We start from the raw sequence: 11,963 nt of genomic DNA on the forward strand, positions 1-11,963 counted from the left end.
AAAAAAACAGAAGAAAAATAATAAGTGAATAAAAAAAGAAGATTGCGCCAGCTGGGAGTCGAACCCAGAGCTAATCTTTGCAGGATGTCTACCTTGATGGAAGAGATCAATGTTACCGCTACACCACTGGCGCGTGATTGGGTCGGTCTGGAAGGGGTCTATCACAGTGGTCAACATTGTCAGTACCTGGTAGACCAGGCCGGCCCGCTCGGAGGAACAGGGCCGAAGTCACTTGATTAGCGCGCTATTCATTATTTTGATCGTTCATTGTTGACTTATTCTTATTCGCCTGTCCCATCTGCCCCTTTGTCATCGTGCAAGACATGTAAGGGCGCTGTCCTTTCTGCTCTTTAGCCCGTTATATACATATATATCTCTATCGTTGCGATCGTTCCTATAATGCATTGCTTATCTCCTCATCCACTCCGCTAAATTCAAGATATACCCGATTTCGCTCGTACAACCAGCGGCCTTTTCGCCCTCCCACTTCTATACTTCTACATCAACCATTTGATCTGTCTTTAACCTCGATATTCTTCTAACTAGGTCCATATGGCCCTCTCTGCGTCGGCACCGCCCACCGGCATGATGATTGACCCTACAAAGCAGGGCGAATATCCGATCCTGCTCGGCGACAAGTTGGCCAGGAAGGGTGGTGCGGATGCCACTACATTCATAAACATCACATACAACCACAAGAGCAAGTCCGCAACCGCGCATCAACGGACAAAGATCACTCGCTCCCCGATATCACAAGACATATATAACCTCGCGATTACAGATAAGGCCGGGAATGCCGAGCAGACCACGTTGGAATACAAATACCGAGGCAGCATAGACCCGTCTATGCCAGTCCAGGGTTCCGAAGCAAGGAATCTTGTCCTGATTTTTGACCCGAATCGCAAGGCCTTTATCTTGGAGCCTGTCAACGCCAGTCTGCATTTCAATCTGCGCTCTGCTCCCGGGAAAAACAAGGAATTAATTGAACAATATGAGCAACTGCACACACTCGGGGATGACGGTGACCATACATCTCGAGACGAGTCCGATGACGAGAAACCAGAAGATGCTGAGCAGGACAATCCCTATGACTTTCGGCATTTCCTCCCCAAGCCAGATGTTGAAAAGGCGAAACCAATCATGTCAACAACCACAACACCGGATCCGCATAATGTCGTCAGCAGGGCTGCTACCCCTACGATGCCGCCTACAAAGGCTCAGAAGGCCAAGCCGTCAGCACCACCCAGGCCCAAACAGCAGACTAATCCTTTGCGGCAACCAAAACGAGCACCCAAGGCTAGCCCAGCTATTAAAGCATCCACTACAAAGACAAAACCTCAACCTAAGTCGGCACCGCGTGTGGACCCAGAAGATGATATAAGCATATCCGGCCTAGGGCAGTCTGACGGTGAAGAGCATGAGCAACGACAACAGAAATCTAGCCAAGCCATGGCCTCACCAAGCTCCAATATTATTGTTGAAGAAGGAGGAATCATCATTGACATGGGGTCCCCGCCCACACGACCCATTTTCCAGGTCGACCCAACACACTTTTCATCCAGCAATAACTCTGTTAATGGTACAGATGAGGATGAAAATGAGAGGGAGGAGGACGACGATGATGATGAAGAAATCGAAGCTCTTCGTCTGCCGTCTCCTGCCAGACAGAACGTGGCAGCGTCGGCAAGATCTTTGACCCCCCCGGCTAGGGAGCATAATGACGAGGATGAGGACGAGGACGAGGACGAGGATGCTCTAGCAGCAGAAATGGAAGCGGCATTTGAAGAGGAGGCGTCACGGACCCAAAGCCTACAGCAAGCTCAAAGATATGTGCCAAGCGACGAGGAAAGTGAAGTCAGTGAAGAGGAGTGATCTGGCTTGGTCTGAATCTACACTGCTATCAAATCTCCCAACCATTTACGTTCTGGTGAGCCGGCGCATGTGATCATGGAAAAGTATATATTAAGTGACATCTACTGTGAGATCTAAAGATTACTTGGAGTTTTGGTTTTGGGAGTCTACTATTTTTGAGTATTTAGATACCATGGGCATCGTACGAAATAATGAAATTTAGCAACTTTACATTTGATTGTGCTTCTCACCGAGGGTTTATAATTGAGCGAGAAGTAATAGGCCGTAGTTACAGAATATTAAATATGGTGAACAAGAAAAGGCCGAGAACGGAGCAGTTTGTGAACAGGGCGGCATCAAGGGGCAGAAAATCGTGCCGGAACAAATTTGATTGGACCGCGATAATCCTAGCCATCTTTATTATTACCTCGTTTGCTCTTTGGTTATACCGACAGCATGAAGCTAGGCGCATTTCGCCATGCCTTGACTCCCATCTGACATGTTTGAAAAAGAGAGAAAAGAAAAAAAGAGGTTTATGGGAAATTTCTGAAGGGAGGTTTTTCAATCTGCAGTCGACCTACCAAGTTGGCCTTAAATTCTTGCGAGCACCTGGCCCAAACGAAACGAGAGCGTCATTGCGCGAGTGAACGAACGAGTGAGCGAAGCCAGTCGACACAGCCTAAGCCAGCTAACTACGTGCTATGGCTGCCAATAATACCTCCCAGCATCCTCCGAGACGACCGGTGCCGGCGCCCTCCAATCAGGTCATCCTCGAATCGCAGAAACAGTGGTATTTCACAGATGAAGAGCTTACGAGAACACCGTCATTGCTGGATGGGATGAGCATGGAAACGGAGCATGTGCAGCGTAGCAAAGGAGTCAATTTCATTGTCCAAGTGGGCATCATGCTGAAGCTTCCTCAGCTCACATTGACGACTGCCGCCGTTTTCCTACATCGGTTCTTTGTACGGTACAGTATGGTCGATCTTCCTCGAAGGCCCGGCTTGCATCCGTACTCTGTCGCAGCAGGGTGTCTGTTTCTGGCAAGTAAAGTGGACGAGAACACACGGAAGATAAAGGAATTCGTCATCGCCTGTTGTCGCGTCGCGCAAAAGAACAACAATCTTGAAGTCGACGAGCAAAGCAAAGAATTTTGGAGGTGGAAAGATACACTAGTGGCCTATGAAGATTTGTGTCTGGAGGCATTATGCTTTGACCTTCAATTGGAACAGCCGCACAAGATCTGCTATGATTTCCTCTGCTATTTTGGCAAGAACGACCACAAAGCATTGCGAAATGCCGCCTGGGCGTTTCTCAATGATTCCAACTACACTGTTCTCTGCCTGCAGTTCTATCCCCGGACTATTGCTGCTGCTGCTCTTTGGGCGGGCGCCAGACTGTGTGATGTGGCGTTTGAGGATGACGAGGAAGGCCGTCCTTGGTGGGAACAACTCGATGTCAATCTCTCAGAAGTTCAGCGCGCCGTCAGTCGTATGGTTCAGCTTTACGAAAGAAATATTACTGTCCACAGGCAGGCGCACGAGTACCCGAATATCCCGGAAGATGGCGACAATGCCCAGGAATCCACACGGATCGTCAACCCGAATCCTCATAGCGTATCAGAGTCGATGTCTGCAGCAGAATTGAATGGTCGTAAACGATCGAGAGAAGCGGAAGCGGAGGACAGCCATCAACAGCGCTTGTCTCCAACGAGGAAACCCTCATTATATGAAAGCAACCGCACACGTGAGCGGTCACCGAAACGCCAACGTTTGACACCTGATCCCTCCCGCAGTCCCCGGAGTTCGTCAGGAGCCCAGCGCCCTCTTGCAAATGGCCACCATCAAACACCTCGGCCAGCCAACTCACGTATTCCGTCTGCCGCTATAGATGACGCATATCGACGACGACAGCAGCAGCAGCAACAACCACAATATCCTCCCCCTCCACCGCCGCCTCCGCCTGTAGGTGTTGATGGACAGACTCCTTCAGGTTCTGTTGATCCTGTGCAACAACGGATAGATGAGATTGTGCAGCAGGGACTGGCGCGAAATGAGAAACTCGGCCCCAATCGCAATGACAACTACCACCACCACTCCAACCGTCACCGTGAGCGAGACCGGGATAGATATAGGGATCATGATAGGTATATGGATCGGGGTCGCGATTGGCGCAGGTCAGATAGTTACGAAGGCGGCGGAGGAGAGTATAGAGACCGAGGTCGCAGCCGAGACTACCGCGACAACAACATTAACAACTATAATGACCGACTACCGCGCGAGAAAAGGCCGTCCACGGAATCATCTACACTGCCACAACAACGAACCAGCAATAACAGCCAGCTACCAAACGCGCCATCGTCATCGCGACAGAAAGCCAACGAGGAAAGAGACCGACAAGGCAATGAAGAAGGGGAGATAACGGAAGATAGGGAAGAAGGTGAGATTGTCGTTGAAACTACGAACCGTGACCGTGATCGTGATCATGGTCATAGTCATAGTCATAGTAGTGCCGTGAATAATAGTAATAATAATAACCACCAAGGTGCCGAGGAGACAAAGGTCGGGGGCAGTGGTGGTAATAATGGTGATGATTATGGGGGTGGAAGTGAGGAGGGAGAGGTTTGATACGTATCATTATTATACATATGTATCGAAAATTTTTTTTTTATTGGATTCAACAAGCTTGGGAATTATTGATAATCCGCTTTAAAAAGATCACTCGCGAAGCGTCTATATAAATTCCATTGATCAATCTGTTTTAATTCGGTTCTCTGCTTTTGAAAAAAATACACTTTCAATAATACACGTAAACGTTTCAGGTTGGTCGAGGTATGAAAGACAGGTATAGGTAGGTAGTGAACAAACGGTATAGCACACACACACACACACACACACATACACATATAGCGAACCCCCAAAACACAAAACAGGAACTCCGAATAAGCCTTTTTAGTAGTAGAGGGGGAGAAAGGGTTTGATATAGAAGACATGTACAGTAAGAAAGAAGTGAAAGAGTAATCCCAAACACCAACCAAACCCAAAGCAGAAAAGTCATGCTTGCGTGTCATGCAAATTGATTGCGACAAAACAGAGTAATATTGCCACAACCCTAAAAATCAAACAGGTATCTGAAGTCTTATCGAGAGGAGAGGAGATAAAGAAATTGTTTAGAAACGGAGACGAGAAAGATGTTATATCTTAGATGTCGGCAAACATCTCATCGAGCTCATCAACCTCGACGGTTTCAGGGCTGCGAAGATCACTCCAGGAATCTATGATCATGTCAAAGTCAAAAGTCCTGGACAGCTTTGTGCCCATGACCGACATTGTCGGGAAACCAGTCTCGACCAGGTCAAATGGCCGCTTTAGGGGGGAAGAAATGCCATCCTCAGAAGTGGTAGTATTAACAGCGCCACTGACGCTGTGTAATGAGGGTGAATCACCCAGAATGTCCGCTTCGGATGATGCAGTCGTACCAGACGACAGAGAGGATGCAACCGAAGTAAGCGACGGAGAGGGCGATGTACCGAACAAAGCGGCGACAGCAGCGTCGTCTATATCTTGTTCCTGATCGCGCGAGCTGCCATGCGAGAAGTAATCTTCATATTGATTCTTCTCGCTGATTGAAGTGAGGGGATCTTCGTCCATAGGAGAACCGGGATACCCATCAGCTTGGGCTTCCGGTTCATCCGAGGCTGGCATGCTGAAAGCAGCTAGACTGCTTTGGCGACTAGCTTTCTCTTCGGAAGCTCGTTCGCGCAAGGAGCTGGCAGTCTGGGTAAACTCCCGTTCGTCACCTTCCAGGGGCGGAGAAGCCGCTCGATGATTGTGCGATAGGCGATGGTGGCTATTATTTTGGGTTGTATGTGAGTCTGCTGAGTGGCGCGCATTAAAAGTGTCGTGTTCTTCATCAAATTCAGGGGAAGAGAGATCAATTTCAGGACTGGGACTGAGACGCGACCGCTCTCGCGCCATGGCATCGTCCTCATCTTGATCAACGCTTGAGCTCGAGAGGCTAGGAGTCAACCTTTTCTCATCCAAGGCAACCATATCCTCCAAATTCTCAGGTAGGGGCTGGTGGGGAGCATTGGTAAGATAGTAAAACACCTTTCGCGGATGCACGTTGATGAGTTCTTTGCCGATGGGACACGGTGACAGCGCAGTCCAGGATCGCTTCATGTAGGCACTGATGCGAGAGGAAAGCAGCGCGGCAGGGTTCGCGGAACTAGGAAAAGGAATTAGCAAATGTGAATGCGACATGACTTGAGAAGAGTAAGTAAACTTACTTGGCAACGGTGTCATTGATCTTCACTAGCACAGCGGCCAGCTCGCGCACCAGATGCGGCTTATTCCCGGTTCTTTCCAGCTGCTCGATTGCGGCGACGACGACGTCGTCGTTAATGCCCTCGGTGTCGATTTTTATTGGGGCCGCGACGGCGTCTCCCGGCGAAGGCGGCGGAGTGTGCTCATAGGCGCGTCGCGCATTCCTTATACGACCAGCGGCAACCTTCTCTGCGCTCTTCAAGTTTGGATCGACCTCATGCGATCTCTTGACTTTCTTCGAGGGGGGAATCTGGTCGTCCGCGACAGTCACACTGGAAGTAGAGCTTTTCGAGGCAGACGGAGACCTGTGCGAGCGGGAGGCGTTAGGCAAGTGAATGCCCAAAGAAGGGAGCGACAGTGACTTGCGTCGTGTATTGTAAGGCATACTGAAAGTGTGTTGGTGTGATTTTTGGGGTTGTAGGGGGATGGATGGATGGATGGATGGATGGGAGGCGAAGAACGGATAAACACGAACAGCAAGGGGAATTAATTTATTACAAAACAAAACAATAATAATAAGAACAGTGATAAGAATAAAAAGAAGAAGAATAAGAATAAGAATAATGGTAATGGTAATAAAAATAATAAAAATAAAAACAGAGGGGAAAAGCACAATGATGAAAGGGGATGAGGAGGATACAAAAAAAAAAAAAGGGCACGCAAGCTGGCTGGCAGAAGATGCGAAGAGATCGCAGGGCGGAACAAATCGGCAGGAGGTCGAGTGGGGATGCGCTAAAGGGGACCAGCCAGAAGGAAAAAAAAGAAAAAAAAAAAAAAAAAAAAAAAAGAGAGCGAGCGCGACCCTCCGTTTGTTTGTACAGAGCTTGATTGGGCAATATAAGACGGATGGTTATGGATCAGCGGGGGTGCTTTCTTGGGGGGGGGGGGGAAATCCTGGTTGGCAAATCGCAAGAATGCGACGGTACAACCCCAGCAGATGAAAGAGAAGAATCAAAAAGAAAAGGAAACCGAGAGAGAAATAGAAATAGAAACGGAACCGGGGGGGGGTTGGGATGAAGAGCGGGAGATGGGAATAGAAAAGAACAGCGATCAACGAGCAAAGAGAGGACGGAAGTTCTGGATGGCAAAGTTGTCACACCGCCTAGGACGAGCACAATGGCAAGCATGCAGGGGCAAAATAATGTATGTCTATGACGAGGCCGAGGACGTCACCACAGAGGATCATCAAGAGTTACGAGGAAACAAAGTGAATACTCCGTAGAAATAAGTAAAGATGCTCCTTCCCCTTTTTCGCCTCTCCAGTCGCTCCTTCCCGATAAGAAAGAAATTGAAATCTGAGTAAACGCAGAAGGAGCGACGGACGGGAAGCAGGGAGGCTGCCAAAAAAAATAAAAAAATAAAAATAAAACAGGCAGGCGGAATCCGAGACATCCTGCCTCAGTGAGATGCATTTGCAGCGGCCAATCAGAGCCGCCAGTGGCTGGACGTGGACCCACGCCAGCGGCATTAGTCCGAAACAGGACTAGTGGTGCATTCTGGAGCCTGGAGTGCAGGAATGGGACTAGCCCCGGTAGATGGGCCAATGGGATGCGCGCACCGTTCGGTCGGAACCGAGGGATGCGCTCCCCATCCAATCATGGGGCGTATAATTATATACAATCAGACATTGAACTTCGTGGGAACCCGTTTTGGTTTGTTGCACGCCACAGTTGCTGCCTATGAGTATGTACTGTACTCATACTCAGAGAAAGAGCGCGTACGTATTTCGTCGGAGTACCAAGTCAAGTACCAACTTCCCAGTTCCCACCCTCATTATTGTAGTTGAACGGAGTGTACTGAGCCAGCCCCACTGTCGCGTGGAATGGGTACGTAGCATCGACTCCTATTCGTGGATCCCTTTTGCCATGACAACAGGATTTCAAAATTTATCGTTTCTACGCCGTAAGGAGAATCCTTGCACTCCACTCAGGCACTAATTCCAAGCTTTTATGCGCCGTGGGAGTAGATGAGACTACTCGACGTATAAACATCTAAACCGCACATGTCACATACATGTAATACCTAGCACAGACACGCTGCAGCCTGCAGTATACTCCATGTAGATCACCGAAAATCCGACATGTCAGGAATGGGTGGATGGGCCTAAATTTGCAGGCTAGTACGCATACGGCCGTTGTATATGTCTTCTTGGGGTATGCATTAATTGGTTATACTCTCCATCCATCATATGCAATTCTCATCTTCGAGGTTCAAGACATGCTAAAGATTAATCAAAAAAATATTATTATACATATTCGTACATGATTGTTATGGAGTAGCCGCCTTCGGCCTCAAAACAGCCCTCCACGTTGTCCCCAAATGATACCGTTTAATCTCCACAACCTCGAGCCCGCTCTGCTCGATGATATGCCCGATATCACGATTCCACCAGCACCCGTGTCGATGCGCGTGTGCTGGCGCTAAATTATCCAGGACTTTATTCAGCCAGTCATAGTGGGATCGACCGTGTTCCAGGAGTAATATTCGCCCCTTTTGGGGCTCCGTGATAGAGCCCAGGTGTCGCAACAGACCAACCGGGTCTGTGGTGGAGCACAATCCCATAGTTTCTAGCACAGTGTCGAAGTGAGATCTCGAGAATGCCCATCCTGCTTTCTCTGCTGTATGGGAGGAAGGCGGCATCTCGGATGATTCCGCAGTCGGGGGTCCTGTCGATGTCTTCTGTGAGAAGAACAACGTTGGCAACGACCGCGATGGTGATGGCGATGGCGACGACGATGACGATGACTCACCACCCCTCGGATCAGCGCTGGCAGCTGTTGGAAGAACCTCTCTGGCATCTTCCGCGCGAAACACAGCCTTTGTGAAGTCGGGGTATTGTTTTCGGAACTTTTGTCGAGCAATTTCCACCATCTGCGGACTCAGATCGACAAATGTAACCGATCGACAGCCCTGTATCTCAGAGTGACCTTGACTATCAAGCCCTCTTCGCTCTCCAAGCTGATAGTACTCCATGTTCCGGCCAGTACCACAACTCACTTCCAGCACATCCCCACGAGCCATTCGAACAAGTTCTTTTCTCCTCGCACCTAGCCGCATAAATCTTTCTCCAAGCTCCACCTCGGCATCGTAGCCAGTGGCTGTAGAATTGTATCGATCAGATACATCTTCTGGCACCTGTAGTGTTTTCGAATGAGCTACTGCTTGTCGATATGATGAATACAAGTAGCCGCAATATAGGCTAATGCTCAGAACGCCGACGCCAAAGACAGTCAGTGTGCGTGGAGAGACCGTGCTACGCACAGCAGCCGGCTTCGCATTCAGATTGTCAAAAGCATTGGTTCTTCTGCGTTGTTGTTGTTAGTGTTCTTTCCAACGTGTTTGATAGCAGTAACGAGTGTCAATCTTACGTGGGTTTTTTCGGTTGCGGTGGTTTTCTGTGTGATTTTCGGCTCCTAGTGCTGTACAGACGTGACAGCTCCCGGACGGTTCTGTCTGTATTTCCCGAGACAAGCATATCGATAGAAAGTTGTATAACTCCCTCTTCTTGTTCCTTTTGAATGAAGACTTTCGACTCGAGGTCAACGGCATGGTCCGGCTAGGCTAAATTGGGCATAGATCGGATCACATGTCGTCCTTCCCTCTGACCTCAACTACAGAATCCACGCAATCCAATTAAAGTGAGATATGGAGCTCATTCTATTTGCTTGCCATATACAGACAGATATGCGTTCAGCAAATCGGATGGTAAACAGTTAATCACTGATGTCTGATGCGAATCATGTCCACCAATAAAACGGCCATCTATTTCCCTCGGCCCTCCACTATCTGACTCATACTCAAGACCCATTTGATAAGTTAGTTATCTTCACTGTTCACAGTCTTCCTTGTCTTATAGCGGATCCCAATTGCGTCCTCTTGTTTGCATTGGCATACTTCACATCGTGAACTCGCTTTGACAGACGAAAAGGAGAATCCACATGGCCCTACCGCAGTCAATATTGATTGTCGGAGGCGGGGTATTCGGGTGTAAGTATTGGGGGCATTAGAGACATACATCTTCGTCGTGTGGATTTTCCAATGTCCAGTTGATGAACTCGTGTCTGGGGTTTGCTCGGTGATTTCAGTGGACTATGCCCATCAAACATAACGACCATTCGGATATCAACTAAAACGTCTGAAAGAAAAAAAAGAAAACTAACCCCGTCCACACAGTATCAACCGCCCTATCGCTCTCAGAACGACACCCAAACAACAAAATCACCCTCATCGAGGCTTCACCCACAATCCCCAACCCTCACGGCTCATCAGTCGACTCGTCGCGCATCATCCGAGCAGACTATGCCAACCCCGCATACGCCAAACTAGCAGCAGCTGGGATCAAGAAATGGCGGACTACGGAATGGGGTAAAGATGGGCGTTACACGGAAAACGGGCTAGCTCTGCTTTACGCAGATGACAACCCTGATTCGGAGAGATATACTAGAAAGAGCTATGAGAATGTGAAGAGGCTGCTCGAAGAAGAAGGAGGAGGAGGAGGAGGAGGAGAAAAAGGAGCGGACAAGGTGGTCTACCTGTCGACCAAGGCAGATGTAGAGAAAGTTGTGCCACGATACGCGGCGGGAATGAATATTGCTGGAGGCTATCTCAACCGAGGATCAGGATGGGGAGATGCTGAATCGGGGGTCCGATTTGCTAAGCAGAAACTCGACGAGCTAAACAAAGTCACTATCAAACATGGAGAGGTGGAAAGACTTATATTTGAGGATCGGGATGCTCAAAAGACGTCGTCACCACTTAAAGTAGCCGGTGTTATTCTGAAAGACAACCTGACTGGCACCACCACGACAGTTACTGCTGATCTTGTCATCCTGGCTACTGGGGCCTCTACACCCAAGTTGATTGACTTACGCGGCATGGTCGAAGCTACAGGTCAAGTTTTGGCCTATATCAAGATCTCAGACGAAGAGCAGGCGCAGTTGGCTCACATGCCGACTATTCTGAGTTTTTCAACGGGCATGTTCATTATTCCGCCACGAAATAACGAGCTCAAGATCGCACGCCATGCGTATGGCTATCTGAACCCACAGGATATTCCAATACCCGGCACCACCAGAAGCTCCAACAATGAACAGCAAACGATGAATATTAGCGTCCCTGTATACAACGTACCAGTTCCCGCGGAAGGGGAAGATGCCTGTCGTCGGGCTCTTCGTGAGATGTTACCGGCATTTGCCGAGAGACCATTCGTGCGTACTCGGATTTGCTGGTATTCAGATACGTATGTCTTCTTCTTCTTCTTCTTCTTCTTCTTCTTCTTCGATGCAAACACGAAAAGACTAGAGAAACTGACTAACTCCATGCGTATCATCTATGGCATGAAAGACCCTCCGGAGATTTCCTAATAACCTACCACCCATCCCATCCAAACCTCTTCATAGCCACCGGAGGCAGTGGCCATGGCTACAAATTCTTCCCAGTGTTGGGCGACCAAATCGTCGATGCTCTTGAGGGCAAGCTAGATCCAGAATTGCAGCAGTTGTGGAGATGGCCGGAACAGCACCTCGTGCGACGAGACGGACATGTTGTAACACAAGACGGGAGTCGGTCAGGCAAGATAGGCATGATTCTGCAGGACGAAATTGCCCGGTCGAGTCGGTTGTAGTATATCTGTTTGTCTGTCAATCAGTCAGTAATAGAGTATGTATAACCATGCCTTGCTTATTTCACTCAAATTAGTCATCCCACGCAGACTCCGCACAGATGTGTAGTTGGCGACAGCGGAATCCGGTAATAGTAGCTACAGAAGATAAAAGTCTCACGTGCGGT

General features: G+C 48.9%; 5 protein-coding genes across 5 annotated transcripts, besides 1 other annotated feature; 3 read left to right on the forward strand and 2 right to left on the reverse strand.

The window, feature by feature from the left end:
* Positions 1–552: 552 nt before the first annotated feature.
* Positions 553–1,872, forward strand: UA08_01584 (hypothetical protein; the record flags this gene model as incomplete). Its single annotated transcript, XM_020261264.1, has 1 exon — positions 553–1,872. The coding sequence occupies one exon, from the start codon at positions 553–555 to the stop codon at positions 1,870–1,872; it is 1,320 nt and encodes a 439-aa protein (XP_020123022.1).
* A 680-nt stretch (positions 1,873–2,552) lies between these two features.
* Positions 2,553–4,478, forward strand: UA08_01585 (hypothetical protein; the record flags this gene model as incomplete). The annotated part of the gene is made up of 1 exon (XM_020261265.1): positions 2,553–4,478. The coding sequence occupies one exon, from the start codon at positions 2,553–2,555 to the stop codon at positions 4,476–4,478; it is 1,926 nt and encodes a 641-aa protein (XP_020123043.1).
* Positions 4,479–5,051: 573 nt separating this feature from the next.
* On the reverse strand, positions 5,052–6,561 carry UA08_01586 (hypothetical protein; the record flags this gene model as incomplete). The annotated part of the gene is made up of 2 exons (XM_020261266.1): positions 5,052–6,078; positions 6,140–6,561. 2 exons carry the CDS (start codon positions 6,559–6,561, stop codon positions 5,052–5,054), a joined length of 1,449 nt encoding a protein of 482 aa, XP_020123021.1.
* Positions 6,562–8,444: 1,883 nt separating this feature from the next.
* UA08_01587 (hypothetical protein) lies at positions 8,445–9,651 on the reverse strand (the record flags this gene model as incomplete). Its single annotated transcript, XM_020261267.1, has 2 exons — positions 8,445–9,480; positions 9,545–9,651. The coding sequence occupies 2 exons, from the start codon at positions 9,649–9,651 to the stop codon at positions 8,445–8,447; spliced, it is 1,143 nt and encodes a 380-aa protein (XP_020123020.1).
* Positions 8,867–8,922: a repeat region (Identified by RepeatMasker using a combination of RepBase library and repeat library created with RepeatScout).
* A 463-nt stretch (positions 9,652–10,114) lies between the features above and the next one.
* Positions 10,115–11,539, forward strand: UA08_01588 (hypothetical protein; the record flags this gene model as incomplete). Its single annotated transcript, XM_020261268.1, has 2 exons — positions 10,115–10,163; positions 10,350–11,539. The coding sequence occupies 2 exons, from the start codon at positions 10,115–10,117 to the stop codon at positions 11,537–11,539; spliced, it is 1,239 nt and encodes a 412-aa protein (XP_020122903.1).
* Positions 11,540–11,963: the final 424 nt, after the last annotated feature.

The sequence above is a fragment of the Talaromyces atroroseus genome (assembly GCF_001907595.1).
Source record: "Talaromyces atroroseus strain IBT 11181 chromosome Unknown scaffold_1, whole genome shotgun sequence".
NCBI classification, from domain to species: domain Eukaryota; kingdom Fungi; phylum Ascomycota; class Eurotiomycetes; order Eurotiales; family Trichocomaceae; genus Talaromyces; species Talaromyces atroroseus.